The sequence below is a fragment of the Zonotrichia leucophrys genome, chromosome 17, assembly GCF_028769735.1.
Source record: "Zonotrichia leucophrys gambelii isolate GWCS_2022_RI chromosome 17, RI_Zleu_2.0, whole genome shotgun sequence".
NCBI classification, from domain to species: domain Eukaryota; kingdom Metazoa; phylum Chordata; class Aves; order Passeriformes; family Passerellidae; genus Zonotrichia; species Zonotrichia leucophrys.
This window is the reverse complement of record NC_088186.1, coordinates 5,605,251-5,625,262: the sequence shown is the minus strand read 5'-3', so window position 1 is coordinate 5,625,262 and position 20,012 is coordinate 5,605,251. Positions and strand designations below refer to the sequence as shown.

At 44.3% G+C, this 20,012-nt stretch overlaps 1 protein-coding gene across 3 annotated transcripts; it reads left to right on the top strand.

Annotated features, from left to right (window-relative positions):
* Positions 1 to 1,677: 1,677 nt before the first annotated feature.
* PKN3 (protein kinase N3) lies at positions 1,678 to 19,510 on the top strand. Of its 3 annotated transcripts, none has more exons than XM_064727925.1 (22): positions 1,678 to 1,785; positions 5,110 to 5,392; positions 5,932 to 6,080; positions 6,885 to 7,014; positions 7,120 to 7,271; positions 7,638 to 7,833; positions 8,114 to 8,302; positions 8,535 to 8,644; positions 9,122 to 9,265; positions 10,246 to 10,321; positions 11,739 to 11,925; positions 12,613 to 12,724; positions 13,520 to 13,596; positions 14,315 to 14,381; positions 14,950 to 15,041; positions 15,401 to 15,577; positions 15,665 to 15,727; positions 16,269 to 16,345; positions 16,850 to 16,992; positions 17,232 to 17,339; positions 17,906 to 17,986; positions 18,659 to 19,510. In XM_064727925.1, the coding sequence occupies exons 1-22, from the start codon at positions 1,762 to 1,764 to the stop codon at positions 18,869 to 18,871; spliced, it is 2,850 nt and encodes a 949-aa protein (XP_064583995.1). In that variant the 5' UTR covers positions 1,678 to 1,761; the 3' UTR covers positions 18,872 to 19,510. The 3 variants fall into 3 exon arrangements, with proteins under 3 accessions (XP_064583995.1, XP_064583996.1, XP_064583997.1); XM_064727926.1 differs by having other exon boundaries at positions 1,704 to 1,785; positions 5,128 to 5,392; XM_064727927.1 differs by lacking the exon at positions 1,678 to 1,785 and adding an exon at positions 1,824 to 1,955.
* Positions 19,511 to 20,012: the final 502 nt, after the last annotated feature.

Genomic DNA, 20,012 nt, shown 5'->3' with positions numbered 1-20,012 from the left:
ATCATCCCCCGGGGCTGGAGGGGCACATCCTGCTCCCAGCTGTGACATTTCCCTTCCCGCGGGACAGGGGCTGCCGAATGGGCAGGAACTGCTGGTCACACGCACCGGGCCCCTCTCTCTGCAGGACTTGTGGGACACAGCTGAGCCATGCCCCGGGCTGGGATATGGGGTAGCCAGGGATACTGCCTTGGGGTCACCCGGGAGCTCAGAGCCAGCCCTTTCCCTCCAGGCTGGGGAACTCCAGCTCCCCAGCATCCCTGAACTGCCCCTACCCTTCCTCTGCCTCCCCTGGCGGGTCTGAGACCCGAAGGAAAGAGGGGGAATCTGCTATAGGAACTCCGAGTGCGTGGTGGGCAAAGGACCCCGGCCCAGAGCCCCCCGAGCACGTCCCCAGTGACAGCCAAACACAGCCTTGATCGGCTGGAGGTGTGGAAACACCCCTGCTCCTCTGGAACTCAGTCTACACTTGCTAGTTTGATTTTCCCCTTTTCAGTATTTCCACTGAATGAACAGTCAAATTAAAATAATTGCTTAAACACTAAACAGCCTGGCCCATGCTCTAAATAGCATCAGGTTTCTGAAGGATTTATATTAATCAAATGCACTTGCTTTATTAACAACAGGGGCACATTCAAAAGCTTTGTATTCATTTAAGGCTTTATTAGTTCAAATCAGCTCAGCTAGGTTCAAATTTTTAATTTTATCATGAGTTCCTTTTATTAATTACTCAGTTGCAAATCACAAAATGTTTAGGCGAAAAAAACTTCTAATTAAGTAAAAGGAACACACTTCTGTTTATTAGTATGTTTCTAAATTTGTATGTGGGAATGCTATCACCTCCAAATGCCTTCTGATTCACAGTTGTGCACGTCTCCATTATTGAAAAGCATATTAGCAGGAAAGTAACGTTATGTAATACTGCTGAGGAGCGTCTTTAAACACCTGAAAACAACAAGTATATTTTTATTTTGTTTAAAGCACTGGGGTTGTGACACAGTCTGTTCTGTGTGGTGCTGTGGCACTACTGCAGCACGGTATTTTTTCACTACGGTAGCCAGGGGATTGCTGCCAGCCTCGCCAATGCATGTGGGACGTTTTTCCACTCAAATATTCAGCAGAAACTGCGTGTGAACTTCTGCAGGGGAAAACTTCCCCAGAGCCCAGCATCGCCCCGTCCCAGGGATGGATGCAGGATCCCGTCGCAAGCAGAGCTGCACTTCGCTGCTTCCCCTTCGAGCAAGCGCCGGTCACGAGCCCGTGTGGAGAACTGAAACTGGGAACCACCCGGTGGCCCCGGCACAAAGGGCCCGGCTGGGGCCACCGCGGGGCTTTCTGCTCCGGGCTTCCAGAGGGACGGAGCGGGGATCCGCCACCGTGCCTGCCGTCCCCTCCCTTCGGCACGGACCCGCAGCTCTGTGCCAGCGCGGGCACTGACCCCTCCAGCTCTCTCAGCCTCTCCTTCCCCGGCGGGCGAGGTCCGGTACCCCCGCGTCCGCGGCGTCCCCGCTCCTTCCCGCCGCTTCATCGGACCCCGACCGCGCGTTTCCCCCCGGGGCGGGCGGAGGCGGCGGCGCCTCCTCAGCCGGGGGCCGGAGCGGCGGCTGCCCCGGGGCCGTGTGGGGAAGGGCGGCTCCCGCTCCTCGTCCCGCTCTCGCTCCCGAGGGCTGCCCGCCGGCGGCTCCCCCGGGCCGCCCCCGCGAGAGGGCGCTGGCGGCGGCCCCGGGACCGCCGAGTTTGAAAAGTGCCGGTCCGGGCGGAGCAATGGCGGCAATGGCGACCCCGCAGGTGAGCGCTGAGGGCTCGGGGGTGGCAGCGGGCCGAGCAGCGCCTTGGGGGAAGGCGGTCCCCGCGCCTTTTGGCGTTCCCTGTGCCCTTTGGGGATCCCTGGACACTTTGGAGGTCCCTCCATCCTTGCCCCGCCGGGAAAGCACCGCACCCCGCTCCGCCTTTCAGAGGTCCGTCCATCGATGTCCGCGCCGGGAAAGCCCTGCGGCCCTCCGCCCTCTGGGTGTCCCTGTGTCCTGTGGGGGTCCCTCCATCCATCCCCGCCGGGATAATCCCGTGTCCCGCCCCGCCGGGAGCCCCCGCGGAGGCGGCTGTGCTGAGGGGCTTCACGCCGTTCCCCCTCCGCTCGCATGGCCGCGCCCCAGGGAGGTGGGAGAGGGGGTGGGAAGCTGATGGGATCCCCTAAAAATGTCCCTCTTCGCCTCAGGCAAAATGGGGTTCGGGCCAGGTTGGTGCCTGCTGAGGGAATCTCTCGGCGTCGAGGAGGTGTTGGGGGCGAGGCGGCTGGCGCGGGGCCGGCAGGGCAGCCAGGCTCCGGGCTGGGAAAACATTCGTGTCTGGAACAAGCTCCCCGGAGAGGGGAAGATGTTCTGCTCTCTTCCCTTGAGACGAAAGTTTCAAGCCTAATCTGGGAAAGAAAGGACAGAGAAACCGACACAAAGAGCGCTGGCTGCCAGGTTCTTCCAATCCCGGTGGCTCGCTGCTTTCAGCCCTCAGCCTTGGAGTTGGGAATGGTCCAGGCAGGACCACAAAGTGTCTTTTTCCTAAATTAGCCGTGACTTTATTTTGTAAGACATGAATGTAGCTGGTATGAGGCTCCCCAACGTGCATCTCATCCCTACGGTATGAAGTTGCTGTGAAAGATGGGATTTAAGATGTCCTGGGAATGTTTGGGCTGCAGGGAGGATGGCAGCCTCGCCACTGGCTTATTAAATCAAACTATAAATGAATTTCTGTGTCAGTGGTGAAAGTGTAAAGGGCAGGACTGCTCTGGGCTTTGTGCAGGTGAAACTCATTTCCAAGCTGGGCATAATTGATGGGATGGGATCTCCCTGGCTGCAATCCAAAGGATTAAGTGTAACTCATACTGCTGAAATTTTTGCTAGTTAGAAAGCAGTCTGGACACTTGGGTATGACACGAGCCTGGCAGAAATTCTGGGTGAGCTCCAGCATCCCCACTACAAGTGCCAAAAGCAAGCCCATTTCAGCTACTTTGGGTATTTCTCTGCAAGCTGAAAATGTGTTTCAGGATTGTGTTGGAGACTGACCTTTCCAGCGAACCCAAGAACAGCTGCAGCACAGGCTGTGGCAGTGTCAGGACACCCCACCGAAATTCCTGAGCCAGAAGGCAAAATGGCTCAACCCAAATGCAAATTTGTCTTTCCCGTGCTTCCCAGAAGTGGAGTGTTTTATCTTCCTGGTGCAAACAATGCTCATGTTATGGCACCCTCTGATCTGCAGAGGGGAAGATGGGGAAGTGAAACGTTACATTCTAAATATAGAAATTTAGCCTGATGCATTAACTGATATGCAGATTAGTTTTTGGCAGAGACTGATGTAGGGAAAATTGACCTGAGAACTGCTGAGGCTGTACCTGTTCTCTGAATCAATACCCAGAGCCTCATATTCAGCACCTTTTATTGGTATCACTGTTGTACCACTGCTCATTCCTTTACTCTGAGTGGATCCAGGGGAGGAAATTCTTACACCCATTTGCATAATTTGGATAGAAGATGAATCTATGTGCTTTTATTAGTTATTTAAATAGGAATTGTAACCATCATACTCTTTTTAATAACTTGCTACAGACTGGATAAAGAGCTTTTTGATTTTCCAACTTAGGGCTGGTAAAGGTTGCCTGTGACTCAGGAACTCCATGATTCAAATTCTTCCTCACAAAACTTTGGATGTCTTTCAAAGCTCTGGCTTAGTTCCTGGCTTTACTAATTGGGCGAGAACTTCCTGAAATCAGGATGTTGGTCTGAACCTTTTTGTTTTGCTACCAATCTGAACAACTCCTATTTTGGCCATTGCAGCCCAAGCTTGGATTCAGGCCAACTTTTCAAATGGATTTTTTCCCCTTCTTTCTTTGTGCTATTGGACTGAAATTGTAGCAAAAACTAATCAAGGATGTTTGGTTGAGTCTTTGATTAAGTAATTGTTTCTGGAGGAGGCTCTGGATGCACAGCACACTCTGGAAGTGTATTAATGTACATGAGTAACACAAAGCCAGCGTGGTTTGTTGTTGGAAATGTGGTCAGCCAGTGACAGAGTGTGAAAACAAGTCGGGATTCCTGAGCCCTGTCTTTAGGCACTGATGTGCTCTGTGATGTTAAGCCAGTTACTGTGGCAGTGCTTGACCACTTCTTTTGCATTTAAGCCATGGGTGTGAGTCATTAATGGGAGGTTATGAATGCATTCATTGCTTTGGATGCCTTAAAGCTGCTCTCCCTGTTGAAGAGAGAAGCACAAGCTCTTGCTTGGATGTGTTGTGGTGTTGGGTGGCACCCTTAGGGATGCTTTGCAGCTCCTGTGTGAGTCCAGTGTTTATTTGGGCAGTGAGATAAACTCTGCTCTGCCCAAACTGGGCATGTCCCGAGTCTGTGACAGAGCAGCTCTGTCATATCTCACTGGAACAAGTGGTGTTTGAAATGATGTAAAACAAAGCCCAGGACAAGAGTGAATGCCACTAATGCTACTCAAAATAATCAGTGTTTAACGTGGCCTTTGGAGAACAGAGATTGAGACATTAGCCTGCTCACCTTTTCAGACACAGCACACAGTCAGACTTATTCTTTTGCTTGTTCATTTGTAGAAACAGCTGTAGGGCTTGCGTTTTTCTTCTTCAGGGACAACAGCTGAGGGTTAACACATGCTTGTGGCATTCCTAGAAGCTCTAACAGATTAGCTGAGACGTGTCTTTGAGCAGTCAGCATCAAGGCATAATCAGAAAAAATCTGTGGCTAAAACATCAAACTGGTAAAAGGTAATGTTGATCGGAACAAGAGCAAATATTGGCTGAACTTTGATTCTTAAAGAATAAAGATGTGTGTAGACACTAAATAACAAGGGGACAAATAAAATGAAGGTTTTTCTCCATTAGGATTTAAAATCAAATTAAAGCATCTTAAGATCAAAGTTGTGTTCTGTCCCCTGGCATTGAAATGTAGGTTTGTCTTCTTGAAAAATTGGTGAAAAGATTGACTTGAGAATTTCTGAAAGAAATGAAGGAGTGAAATCTAATGAAGGTATTGCTGCAGTGTCATAAAAATGGTTGGATTTGAACTCTCTGAAATCCTCTTGCTCGATGCTCTTGGGCTGCAGGGCAGCTCTCTCTTGCAGCTGGGCAATGATGTGAATTTAATGGATCCAAGCTTCCAGCAGAAGCTGGAGGGTGAGAAGGAGCTGCTCCGCCGGGCCATACAGAAGGAGCTGAAGATTAAAGAGGGAGCAGAAAACCTGCGCAAAGCCACGACTGACAGAAAGAACCTTGTCCACATCGAGCACGTGCTGAAATCTTCCAACAGAAAACTGGAGCAGCTGCACTGGGAACTTCAGGAGCTCAATGCAAGGATTTTGATACCAGACAAAGAGAAGAGTACAACAGGTAGTTCTTGGGTCGTGATTGACTGCAGCATTCTCTTGGAGTGCTTCAATCTCTAGAGATATTGAATTGATAGAGTCTTCTATTGAGGGCTCATCAGTATTGGGAACGTCTTGGTTTTTATCTGATGAAATTATCTTGGGTATAAAGAGTTCAGAATGGTGCTATAAAGGTGGAAGGGAGTATAGGGAGAAAACCAGCTGAGAGTGGTAGGCATGGGCAATATTCAGGAATAGGTTGTGGGTGGAATTGAAGGGATTTGAATAGGGTTTCTGGGCAGTTCAACATCCAAGTATTTCATAGGATAATGAGTATAAAATTGGAAGAGTGCTTGTTATGACAGGTTCATTGATAAATAAGGAAATATTTACAGATAGGAGCTTGAGCTTCATTTGAAAGTGTTTCCCAATCTGTTTTGTAGACAAGACCTTTTTGTACCTTATTTTATAGCCTAACTTTCCTTTGCAGAGTCACCCATCTGTAACCTGGTGAAATGAAATGAGGCAAGATGACTAATGGTATTGATTGTGTTGTTTGTGCAGATGGATCTGTATCTCCAGATCCCTGTCTCTGGGAAAGAAACCCAGACCCCATGGCAAGGAAGGTTGAAGCTTTGAAAAAGCAGCTGCATGTTGAAATGAAAGTGAAACAAGGAGCTGAGAACATGATCCAAATGTATTCAGCATCCAAGGTAAGCAGGAATAAAGAGCCATTTGGGAGCATGGATTACTGGATCAAAATTTGTATTTTAAGTCTATACACAAATCTCTCTCTGATAATTGATCTGGGACAGAAATTAATTTGCAAAGATTGCTTGCCTGAATCCTAGCTGTGTACTTTGAGTCTCAGCATAATGACAGCACATAAGGGTGGTATAAGAGGTGCATTAAGTCACTGATGAGGAAAGAAAGCTAAGAAAGCATTGGTGTTGTAACTGAGTTAGTTGGTGTGATGTTTTGATATCAGTGAGTTGTTTAGGATAAAGCACAGCATGTGGTATCTCTTTATGTGAGGAAAATTTTCAGAGGTTTAGTGGATTCGTATTCATCTCGTTTTTTGAGTTTGGCATAATCGTATTTAAAAGTCAAAAGTTAATTTAAAACATTTCAAATCCAAGCTTATTATGAAGCTTAATTCAATAAGAGCAGCAGTGTAAGAGGGCTGTGATATTTTTATGTGTTCAAAACCTCTGCTCTGCTTACAGAACGCTGTAAGTGCAGTTAACCAGGGAACAAGGAGTCTCAGTGACTGCAGGATTTGGTATTAACTGGGCACGTCCTTGACCTGTCCTTTCCCTCTGCAAATGGAGATCGTGATCTCAGAGTCCTTGATCCCCAGTGGTGCCTCCTTTACATAACCACTTGTGTATTCCATTTCAGAGTCAGTTGTGACCCTTTGTGCAAGTACCACCTCACCCTCATATGCGAGCACATCGTCATCATCACCCATTTTTAGTGATCATGGTTCTCTCTCTGCATCTGATTCCTTTTGGCAGGAGAGGAAGCTGTTGGCCACAGCTCAGCAGATGCTTCAGGACAGCAAGACAAAGATTGAAATAATCCGCATGCACATTGTGAAAGTATCTCAGTCAGCAGGAGGGATGGAAGATACAGTGGATCCAGCAGGTAACCTGCTTTAAGTAACTGATACAACAGATGCAGGCAGAGCCGTAAGATCCACAGTACTAGGTTGATTTTCACCCTTGCCATGTTTTACCTCCCAAATGCCAGTGAAGATGGGGACCACCATCAGTGCTTTGGAGCTGCGGATTGAGGAGCTGAGGCATCACCTGCGCATTGAAGCTGCTGTAGCAGAGGGGGCAAAAAATGTGCTGAAGATCCTGGGGGGCAGTCGGGTACAGGATCGCAAGTTTTTGGCTGAGGTAAGCAGACATTGCTCAGGCCTTCTTGAGAGGGTGGTTTCATGTCCCCACATCAGTGATTTAACATGAATGAGCAGAGTTAAACAAGTTACTAATTTAGGAATTTCCTGTCTCTCTGTCGAGACAGACTGGAATCACTTCCCCTTCTAGGGATAGCGTTCCTTGCTTTGGTGAAATTTCTCAGGAACATCAGAAGTGACACTGGTGGGAGTTCTGTGGGAAAATATTTTGTCTTTAATTTATCTGTATCCTGTATTAGCAAGATGTTGTCATGTTGGGTTTTTTTTTTTAAGCTTACTCTAGTTCATAATACCTGGTCTACATGGAAAATTTCTGCCTGCTTTCTGTTCTCCTTCATGCTGGTAGGCTCAGGGTCGTTTGCAAGAGTCCTCTCAGAAGATTGATCTGCTGCGCTTCTCCCTGGAACGTCAGCTCAGTGAGCTTTCTCCTGATCACCCAAAAAGAGCCCTCATCAAACAGGAGCTGGTGAACACTTCCTCCCTGGGAGCCCGGCATGGCAGCACGCAACCCACCTCAGTCATCAAACCTACAGCCCTTACAGGTAAAGGGATCCTGCAGCACATGTTGTTGTGAGGAGGACAGAGAGAAAAACGAATTCTATTTTTTCTCATTGTTGTCATATGGACATTGGATTTTCTAGTAGCTGGATTTCTGTCTTCTAGGTCAGGCAGAGCTTTCTGAGCATACAGATTTGCTCAATTTAAACTATTAACCGAGAAATCACGAATCTGAGAAATTCTGGGACCTCTTTGAGGTCAGGCTGACTGGAATAACCTTATCTTTTACATAATAATATTCCTTATTCTCCTAAAATTCCTCAGGAACGCTGGAAGTGAGGCTGATGGGGTGTCAGGATCTATTGGAAAACGTTCCGGGACGTTCCCGAATGACGAGTTCCTCTCCCATCTGTGGCAGCCCCAGTGATTTGAGGTCCCTTTCCCGGACACGAGTTGGCCTGGGCATCCATGGCCGTGGTGTTGCAGGAAAATACCGGAATGAGGAGCCAAGCAGTGAGTACAGGGTTCCCTGTGGACCTGCTGGTGCCATATCAGAGCAAGGGGCTTCTCACCGGCCCAGCCTGGTACAAGTGTTGTTAAAAGAAACCCAATTTCTGCAAAACTAAGAGAGAAAATGAATTGCATTATGCCTGGTCCTCCTAGGACTCTCCTGGAAATTGGTTGGGATGTCCACCTTCAGCATGAGAGGTTAAACTTTATAATCCATGTTTCCTCCTTTGTCCAGATGAAGTCCTTGCTGTGCTCAAAGTGGACAATAAAGTGGTTGGCCAAACAAACTGGGGACCAGTTAATAACCAGGCGTGGGACCAGAGCTTTGCCATTGAGCTGGACCGGGTAAGTCTGCCTCAGATTCATGTGGTGTTTATTTTTCCATTTAACCTTCCCTGATTTGTTTGTTTAGCTGTCATTCCACTTAGCTCTGTATTGCTGCTGTCCCCAGGGCCTTTGATTTGCCAGTTAGCTTGGCCTTCCCCTGGAGGCAGAGCATCACTGCCAGAGATTCAGCTTGAGCAGCATCTGCTGCCCTTCTCTCCTTATCTGAGCAGTTTTATTTCATCTTATCAGCAAAGTGGCTCTTAGGGATTTCTAAATGGGGACTTCAAGAGGGTCTGTAGCTAAGAAGATCTAAAAACATCAAAAGCAGGGAACAGAAGCACTAAAGAAGTATTTTATGCATACTGATTTTTTTAGTTTACTGATTTTATTTTATTTATTATTTTTTCACAAATACATGTGCCATTTCTAGAGCATGGAGCAGTATGTAATTATTCTGCCTTTTTTTTCTCCTCCACCATACACCCATCCCACCAGTCTCGTGAACTAGAAATTGCAATTTATTGGAGAGATTGGAGAGAGCTCTGTGCAGTGAAGTTTTTACGTTTGGATGATTTTCTTGACAATGAACGTCATGGGATGTGCCTCTCGCTGGAGCCCCAAGGAATGCTTTTTGCAGAGGTATAAATGTAAGCTTTGTTTCTTCCTCAGAGAATTCTGTCTCTTTAGGGTGTCTGCCCTGAAAGCAGTTGTTCAACCCAGAGTACAAGGAATGGAAGGAGCAATAATCTAGAAGTGCAGAGTGATACCTGAAACTCTCTTGCATCAATAGCCTGTATAAGAATAAGGAACAACAGGATAGAATGGATGTGCACATCCATAGCCTGGAGTGACTCTTCAGCTGCTGCACTGTAACTCTGTGTGTGCTGTGAAATCCGCTCGTTTTTATTTGCTTTCATTATGAGTCATTGGTGGCACTTTAATTAAACATATGGCTTAATGGTCAGGATTGAATCACAGAGACTGTAGAATCAGAGATCCAAACTCCCTCTGGCTATGCTTATTTTATCATCTTTCTGAGCCTAATAATAGTTTGAAGTACCATCAATGTAGAGATAATCTCGATAATCCCTTAAAAGCCGCAGTGTTTTCTCCTTTGTGTTGTGATGAAAGTTCCTGTAGTTATCATTCCAAAGTAGGATCTAAACCTCATGTACCAAAATTTGCCTTCTCTCCCTGCCTTCTTCTTTTTTGTGGTTGGTTTGTGGCATTTGGTTTTGTTTTTTTTTTTTTTGTTTTTACTTCTGTGCCATGAACTGCTGTGTTTGTTATCCTGCAAATGGGTGTGTTCTTTATGCAAGGCTTCATTTAACTTCATTTCATTCAAATTAGATAAAATTTTTGGGAAATATAAATTGGTCTTAATTCTGGGGGTTTTCTCAATTTCAGGTAGCAGATAATTCCAGTCTCTCAGCCCACAACTGAAGTAGCAGCTGATTAGAGGATGAATCTGGAATAACCAAGTTTGGTGTCTAGGATTGACTTGAAACTTACCAAACAGATAGAAATGGAGATTTTGATGAGAAAAAAGGCATCTGTGAAAATTTGGGTTTACAATTTAAATGGAGAATCCTGAAAAATCTCTTTTGCTTCTGTGACAGGTGATGTTCTGTAATCCTGTCATTGAGAGGAAGCCAAAACTGCAGCGACAGAAGCGCATTTTCCCCAAACAGAAAGGTGAGCTGCTGGAGAAGTGACTGTCCAGGGTGAGAGCAGGGGTTTGCACAAGGCTCTACTGTCCTACTCAATCTGAGAGATGCTAAAACTCTTTCTAATTACTGTGTATGTGAAAGTTTGTTGAGTCACATGAAGTGCAGGCAGTCTGGCTGCAGCTCCATGTGTAATGCAATATTGTCGTGGTGCTGCTATTCACAATTAACATTGCTAGGAGGATTTAATTGCTTGTTATTTAACAGATTACTTAGCTCTGGGACCTCCAGCATAAGAAGGATGTAGGCCTCTTGCAGCAAGGAGGGCCACCAAGATGCTCAGAGGGCTGGAGCCTCTGTGCTCTGGACACAGGCTGAGAGAATTGGGGCTGTTCAGCTCAGGAAGGCTCTCAAGAGACCCTGGAGCCCCTCCCAGTGCCTTCAAAAGGCTCAAAGAAATCTGGAGAGGGGCTTTGGACAAGGGTCTGGAGTGACAGGACAAAGGAAGAATGGCTTCCCACTGACAGGGCAGGATTAGATGGAATATTGGGAAGAAATTGTTCCTTGTGAGGGTGGTGAGGCACAGGTTGCCCAGAGAAACTGTGCCTGTGCCATCTGCCCAAGGCCAGGTTGGATGAGGCTTGGAGCAGCCTGGGATAGTGGAAGGTGTCCCTGCCCATGGCATGGGGTTTGGATTAGAAGGTCATTGAGGTCCCTTCCAAGCCAAACCATCCCATGATTGTATGAGAAGATCCAGGACTCAAACTGTACTCATTTAACCAGCCATGCTGTTACTGATGAACAGATATTGGGAGGTTTTCTGGAAAACTCTGAATGACACAACACTGTAGCATGAACAGGCTACTGACTATCAAGTCTCTAGAGCTGGCATCATAAAATGCTGAGCTGGCTCAGGTTTATGAGATTTATGGACTGGAGTAGCTTGCATACTTTCTTATTTCTCTGCAAATTCTTTCTTGTGAAGCTGAATAAGGTGAAACTTTACATACTGAGCTTTTGTGGTAGTGGGGATAAATGAGATTTTATATTTATACTCTTCAGGAAGTAGTAAAAATAATGAAAATATCCTAAATATTTACTCTTTTTAACACATTTTCAGAATGTGTTAGCAGGCTGCATAATTAAAATGTAGTGTTGAAAGAGAAGAAAACCTGACTTGAAGTAAAATCAATTAATGTTCTATTCAATTTCAACTTGAAGACTGTTATGATATTATATAGAGCTGAACTTAGCTGAAATAGCAGATCTGTTTCATCATCATCCTCATTAATCTTTATTCCCTGAAGAAAAGCCCATTCTCCCAAGGGTGAGCTGCTCTTTTGGGGTAACCCCCAGGTGTTTAGTTGAAAACTAGAGTTTAACACTATGTGAGAGTGTAATTTATGTGTTGTAATCTTACTGATGTTTGACTCTGGCTCCTCCAGGGAAGGAATTTCTCCGAGCTCCTCAGATGAACATGAATGTTGCAGCTTGGGGTCGCCTGATGATGAGTTTGCTCCCTCCCTGTAGTTCCATCAGCACTCTGAGTCCCCCACTTCATGATCCCAATCACACAGACTTTCCTCCAGTTTCCCCACAAAGCCATGGGGATTCAGGGTCCAAATTGAGTAGGTAAGTGATGTCCTGAGTGTTGGAATGGGTGTAGGGTAGATCTTAAAATTCTGTTGCACCTTACCAAGGTGGAGGAAGACACTCAATTTTTCTAGAAAAAAAAAGATGTACAGTTTCTGTGTTCTAAAGGAAAGAAAATTCCATTCATTAAATGGCTTCACCAGTACAGTAACTGAGCTATGCAAGGTCACCATGTGATTGTTGTGATAAAAAATGCACTCTGCTTTCATGAGTAATGTAGCACTCAGAAGGGACATAGCTGAGATTTTGAATGTGCTATAGAAGAAAATTTCCCCTAAAATATATTTTTTTAATTGAATCAATTATTCTCTAAAGAGATTATTCCCACTGATGCACAGGACCTAGGAAAGAAAAAAAAAAAACATTACTCAGTTACTGTGTTGCTATTAAAATCAAGATTTCTTTAAAGACTTATTTCTACATACCTGTGTTTCATTAATTTTATAGCATCAGAGAGCCAGTGTAGAATGTGAGTCTAACCAACTTTTAATTAATTTAGGAGAGAATATTTCTTGTTGGTACCTCACAGACTAACAGTGTGAGCCAGGGAGTCCTGTTGTGCAGTGATTTGGACTGAACTGACACAGCTGAGGCGATGCAAAGGTGTCTGTGTACAATGCTCTGCCCTAAGGCAAAATCTCCTTCAATTCTGTCTCACAAATGCAGTGATTTCCCTGTGGCCAAGCTTGCATTTGCTGATGAAGCACCACCCAAGCCTCCACGGCTTTTTCTGATGGCCAACTCCAAGGAATCAGCTCCATCCCCTGCAGATTCTCCGGTAACCATCTGGGCTAATTGGGAATGTTGTCTTTGCTGGTTGCTGTTCTTTCAAACCCTGTTCTTCTCATTTATTACTGAAGAAATTTGCTGTACTTTAGGCAGGTGCCTCATTAGCTGGCTGATCTCCAGGAATTCAGAATCCAGGGAACCATTTTGGCATGGAGTCTTCAAAAAGAGTGGCACAGGTTTTTTTCCCCCTCTTTTAGAAAATGATAACTTGCTTTTCTTGGAGAAGCAAAATAGGAGGTAGGTCAGCATTGGGAGTTCAGGGCAAGAGTACAGAACAGACTGCACAGAGAAAGCAGGGAAGGAGGGTCAGCAGGCTTTCAGAAGCAAATGAGGTTCTTTGTCATTAAAGAAACTGGGCAAAACCAAGAGCAGCTCTACTTTTCTGTCAGGAATGAGCAGGAAATTTCTTTGAGCAGTAAAATGACCTGTTCTGCCACCTGTTTCTACCCTTTCTCATTTGGCTTTTGTGATAGAGGAAACTGCATTCTTTGATCATTGTGACTCTTGACATCTAGGAAGTAAATGTTCTATCCTAGACTTTTAAAAGTTTGTTTGTTTTTTTTTAAAGATTTGACCCTATAAAAATTATTGTACATGGGGATAGTTTTGTGTGCTCATAGGTGTTTTTATGCTACTTACATCCAAGCAGAGGCAATGACCATCTGCAAGAACATGTTTGTGGTCATGCTGGATCCAGACAGAGGAGAAAAGTTGGATGTGGGTGTTCAGGTTAGACTTGGTGATTTCAGAGAATGACCCACTGTATTTTTCTTTCTCCTCCTAGTGCCTGAAGAGGCTGCATGTTGAGGAGAAGCCTTGCAGCTCTCCTGTAACAGGATTTCCAATGCCAGCGTCTCCAAGGTAACTGTGGATAGCATGGGTTGTCTCAGGTCACAGATTAAAGAGTCAAAGCTCAAAGTTTTGAGCATGAAGTCTAAAACTCTGCTCAATGTGTGCTTTGGTTTCTCAGCAAGAAATTTTTAATGCTGAGTGTGGACAGTACAATGAAAAATCTGCTCTGAGCTTCACTTGTCTAAATGTCTGCTGTGTCTTATCTGTTCATTAAGCCAAATACTGAGTCTGTCTTCTACTAAATCACCTCTTACACTGTGTGCTGCAGTGTAAGTGTAATATATTTAGATGTGTCTGTGTGCTAAGTAATACATTCCAGAACTACTTTTGGCATCCCTCACTCTCATCTATTTCTATTGATTTGCAGAACATTGTCTCTTATTATGATGGGAGGCATAAAACAGGAAGTTGATTATAGTCTGTGGCACTTACACAGACACATTTTGTTTAAAACAGGGATACACAGCAGTAAATATACCCAGACAAGTAAAAAACCAATTTACTATTGTTGAAAAAAGACAATTTCCTTGCATCAGGGTTACCTTCTTCTTTCTTAAGTGGCAGAACAGCAGCACAAGCTTTAGTTGTCAGGATTAGGTGATGGGTGGTTGGCACAGTTGTTTGCTTTCCTTTTTGCTATACAGAGCTTCTTTTCTTAACACAAACACACACTCTGATATCTGCTCATGCATCTCTTGGGTATTATCTCTTCTCTGTTTTTGTGCAGGAAAAGGACAGTTCAGCTGGAGGATTTTCACTGCATTGCCATGTTGGGCCGTGGCCACTTTGGGAAGGTAGTGGAGAAGTCCCCTGTGGAGGAGGGCAGTGGTTGTGACAGTGGGGCTCTGCCTGGGGGTCTGAATGGAAGCATTGCAGGACAGGAGATATCTGTTAGTGCAGATATGGAACAGCAAACCCAGCCCAGCCACAATAACAGCTGGTAACTGTTGTTAACAGTCAAAATTCTTGAGGATTTGTGACTTCAAAGCCCGGAGAAAGGTTTTGTCCTTCTGTCCTGAGAGTGCTAAATCAAGGCACACCGTTACCATTTCTTTCATGAGGATCACTAGTGGAAGAGCTCCATTCCCAAAACTTTGCATGGCTCCCTCTGTGAGAGCTCTGAGGTGCTCCTGAAGCACTGGGCCAGCTGTGATAGTGCTGTCTGGGAGAAGGACATCATTTACACTGACATCCTTCTGGACTGCTGCAAAACAGAAGTGCTGTGTTTTTCGAGTTCCTTGAGTTTGGTTTTCAGGATGACTGTCTGGACTGGATGGAAATGGTTGGCATCAATTTGAATTAAAGTAATCTGGTAAGGAAATACAAAATTGCTTAAAGTACAGCTTTTCTGTTGTCTTTCAGGTACTGCTAGCCCAATACAAGGCAACTGGGAAGCTGTATGCCATCAAAGCCTTGAAGAAAAAAGACATTATTAGGAGAGATGAAATTGATAGGTGAGCTTTGTTTAGAGATGGTGCTATTGCCAGAGGGTACATTGCCACAGCTGTAATCAAATGTTAAAGGTATGGTACTGGCTGTGGTACTCTCAAGGTTAAATGTGACCTTAAGACTTGGATAACTAAAATCAGAAATAAGGAAACTTAGAATGGTGTCTAACTTTTGTAAGAATGACACCTGAAGAACACTCTAAAACTCAAGGTTTGGAACTATGTAAGATAAATATTATATTACCCCTCACTTTTTTTTTTTCTAACTTCAGATGTAAAGATTTTCTTCGTCCTCTCTTTCTCAAAGCAGGCTTTCCTGCTCAGTCTGTTTAGCACTGACGTTTTCATTCTTTGAATCCTGGCAGCTTGAACTGTGAGAAGCGAATATTTGAGGTGGTCAATTCTTCTGATCATCCGTTCCTTGTGAACATGTTTGCCTGTTTCCAGACCCCTCACCATGCCTGTTTTGTGATGGAATACACTCCAGGTGGGGATCTCATGATGCGCATACACGAAGATGTCTTTCCAGAGCATATGGCACAGTGAGTTAGAATTGCTCTTGTCTCCAGGCATTATAAATTTTTAACTTGAATCTCATATATTGCCTGATAACTATTTCTGTCTTTTAGGTTTTATACAGCCTGTGTAGTCTTGGGGCTGCAATTCTTGCATGAGAAGAAAATTGTTTATAGGTAATGCAGCAGAGACTCAAGACAGTTCAGCAACTTGAAGGTTGATTTTTCCTGTAGCTGTGTCTGGAGCTCACTTTCTTGCTGGGGTTTCTAATCTTTCTGCCTGTCTTTATTTTCCCTGTCACTATCAGCATGTTCATCGTGCTCACAGTAGAGAAAGTCACCTAGAAGCTATTCATCTGGCATGCTGCAGGTGATTAATCCTCTGTGACATGTCAATACATTCTGGGGGGCACCTGTAAGTCACTGCTTTCTTTTCACTGGAAAAAGTCATTTGTCTTGTTGTTGTGGGAGCTCTTTTCCAGATGAATAATCCCCACCCAGCTCCATGCTGCTTTTTGAGCCTTTAGTTTAGGGGAAAATATAAATAAATTAATGGCAATCTTCCAAATAATGCATGATTAAACCAAATGTAGACTTTACTCAATCTAGATTTTATTCTCTTTATTAACATCTACCTTCTGCCTCTTGCAAAAAAGCCATGTTGGGTGACAATCCTCAGTTTTCATCCACTGTTTTCTTTCATCTCCTTTGCTTGCAGGGACCTGAAATTGGATAATCTCCTTTTAGATGCTGAAGGATTTGTGAAGATTGCAGATTTTGGACTGTGTAAGGAAGGTGAGCAACTGGAGAAGCTTAAATTGAACCATCAGGATCAGTTTAGGATCTGGGGTTTAGTAGGTGTTTGTGTGTAACTTGTATTAATCCCCATTTAAAAAATTGACATCAAAAAAGCCAAACAACAAAAAACTCCTCACCTCTCTGGCCATGATGAATTTGGGAAGAGCACCTTGTTGTGTAATCTTCAGGAGACTTATGAAAGCATTTAAAATGTGCTTGTTTGCTCAAAGGAGCCAGAATATAGGATCATATAAAACATTAAGATGAGTAAATAAGCAGTGAAACATGCAGGAAGTTTCCTTGGGTTTGCTCTTTATTTAAGCATTGTCTGTATATTTATTTGGAGTGGTTGAGGGCCTCAGGTTTTACACTTCTCACTGGCAATTCCCCATGCCCAGGTAACAACATAAGGAGACAAACTACAGCTCTCAGGAGGTGAGGCTGCATCAGATCCATTCAGTAACTTGTGCTGGATTTTACCAAAGTGTCCTTTTCCTCCAGGAATAGGTTTTGGAGACCGGACCAACACCTTCTGTGGCACCCCTGAGTTCCTGGCCCCAGAGGTGCTGACAGACATCTCGTACACGCGGGCAGTGGACTGGTGGGGCCTGGGTGTGCTCATTTATGAGATGCTTGTTGGTGAGGTAAGGCCAGCTTCCCTCAGGGCATCTCACTAACCAGGCCTGGGGACCTGAGCACCCCAGGTAAAATATTGCTAAATGGAGCCAACTATTTATTAGTACCTCAGTTAACGTTTTTCTCATTCATAGTGCTTGCCATACAGTAATTAATTAATCCATACATATCCCTGCTAGTCTCGTGCTTATTTAATAGTGAGGAATGGGTGCTATGTGGATTGAATAATAGAATGTCCCAATTGCAGTCACCATTCCCTGGAGATGATGAGGAGGAAGTCTTTGACAGCATTGTCAATGATGAAGTTCGGTATCCACGATTCCTTTCAACTGAAGCACTTGCCATAATCCGTAAGGTAAAGGGCTGCTGGGTCTCTGGGAGCCTGAGGAATTTGCATTTACTGTGTAAGTGGATCCAGAGGGACTTGATTAGGATTGTACAGCATTTGTGTGTGTAATGTGGAGCTGCCTATATAGGCTAAGGAAATATTTAAAATTTGCACATATTTCCCCTCCCTTCTCTTTACGTAAATGCAGTTCTTCTGTGTAAGGATGACTAAGCAGGCTGCTTACTGTTCCTGCTAAGTCTGGCACAGAGAAGTGTTGATTCAAGGGCAGGAATGTCAGAGCCATTCAGTGGAGATGACTGGATTCAGTTTTTAAGTGTGACCCCATAGTCACAGGTGCACAATTAAGCTGAGATGCTCCATGCAGTTTATGGCAGGTATCTTATTGCTGTTGGCAAATTGTTTACAAGAAACTAGGTCTGAGTTATTCCTGGCAGATGATGACCTTGGTGCAAAGTGAGAATGAGGAAACACCGAGGGATCAGTCCACCTATTTGCTTTTGTTTTTCTCTCTGGAACATTATTTCTGTTCATTCTGGTTCCCATTGTTTAAATTTGAACTGATATCTCTGCAGCTGCTTCGGAAATGTCCAGAGCGTAGACTGGGAGCAGGGGAAAAAGATGCAGAAGAGATTAAAATTCAGCCCTTTTTTAAGGTAGGAACTTGGTTTAAACCTCTCCCTTGTTTCTTGTGTTTGAGCAGAGAGTGATTTGCTCTCTGTTGGTATTGAGGCTTATTTCCCTTTGTTATCAGGGAGATCTTAGTGTTAGTTTCTGTTGCACCTCATTGTTTCATTCAGGAATATGTGTTTCAAGTCCTGGTTGAAATGACATCCCCCAAGTCTGTTTTCTGGGATCTTTATGCTTTCAGAGTCAGTTTATTTCTGATTGTGCTGCTTCTATGTACAAATATACTTAACTTTAGAGACATGAACAAATATTCCTTTTAAAATTAAACTGCAGCATCAAAGATGTTATCTAGTGATCACAGTGATTGTCAGTCAGTCTATTTGATCACCTGCATTTGCAGGATACACATTACTCTTAAAAGAAATGGAGGTTAAATTGCTTTGTGTCAGGGGTATGTGTTTGTTCCAGGCAAAGGTGTTGCCATCTCTCCTCATTATTACTCATCTGTCCAAAAGTTTTTAGCCTTATAACCCTTACCTGGCTCTGTACTGGAGCAAGAAAAGAACTTGGATGTCACCAGAAATTGCTGGGATCCACAGATCCACCTGGCCATGGCTGAGCTGTAGTTTTGTCCTTCCTAAATACTGTTGTAGCTGTGAAATACACTGCAGGGAATCTCTGCCTTCCTTTTCTTACAGGGAATTGATTGGAATGCCTTGTTTGCCAGGAGGCTGAAGCCCCCCTTTGTGCCCACACTGAGAGATCCAACTGACATCAGCAACTTTGATGAAGAGTTCACCTCCCAAAAGCCAATCCTTACTCCTCCTGAGGAGGTTTCTGTCCTAACCAGGAAGGAGCAGACTGTCTTCAAGGACTTTGACTTTGTTTCCAGACATCTTTTAGATGTGTGATTCCTGGGCTACAAGAAACATGAAGAGATTGTTACCACCTTGAGAGAGCATAGAGAAGACTTTGCAGGGCCAGTGGAAAAGCCAGCAGGGTTTGTAGTACAGGGAGTGCTGATGGCCCCAGCATGAGGTGCCCTGCAAGCTGAATGTGGCTTTCCAGCCTCATATGTAGGAAGGATGTCAATTACCTTTAAGGAATAATGAACATTTTTGAACGTAGATGAAATTTGGAATTTAAGCTGGACTTGAAATCAAATCATCTCTGCAACCCAGGTTACTCTTTGCAAAAAGCCTAAGTAAGTAGTGTGATTTTTAAAGTTGTAGCATAGCAGGGGAGTGGCCACTTCTCAGTGATTTTCTAGAGATGCAGCATTTCCTCCTGGTAATGATTGTATGCCATTTCCCACTCATAAAAATGTGTATGCCAGCCAAGGAATGGATTTTAACACTACCAAGACAATGATGTTTGATAATGATCCAAGTGATTTATTGGAAGGAAGATGAATCTTTCTATTTAAGGATGCCAACTCTTAACTATTGTTTATAATGATATCAAACTCCACAGCTTTGCACATGTTGTTTTTTTTTCTTTTTTGAAAATAAAGATACCTTTCTATATAATAAATACTCAGCTTTTCATCTCCTTTGTGTTAGCTGAATGTTTCAGATCAGGACTAACTAAAATGCTCAAAAGTCAGGACTTTTGTTTTCTCCATAAATGCCAGTAGTAATATTTTCTTTCTTCCTTCTCACTCAGGTTATCTGTACATGTTGCATGGTGTCATCAGCTGAGAGATACCAATGATGCAGTCAGTTTATGTCTCCACAGATTTTATCAGTGTGTACATCCTGTATCATTTTTGGGGACAGCTAAGTAATGACAGTCAGTACTGGAAAATCAGTGAGTTAAAGGTGATTTCATTGCGTCGTAATTTATCATGTAATTATACTTGATAAGATACATTTTCATGTCTTAAATTCATAATGTTAGCTCATTGGGCAAAAAGGGAAGGGTTTTTAGAGATAAGGCATCTGATGCAAACAAGGACACAATGGTTGCTCTTTCAGTTTTTCACCAGATGGAGACAGGAGTGGGACTAAGGCAGCTGTGCTGTAGCTGGACACAAGGATCTAGGGAATTGTT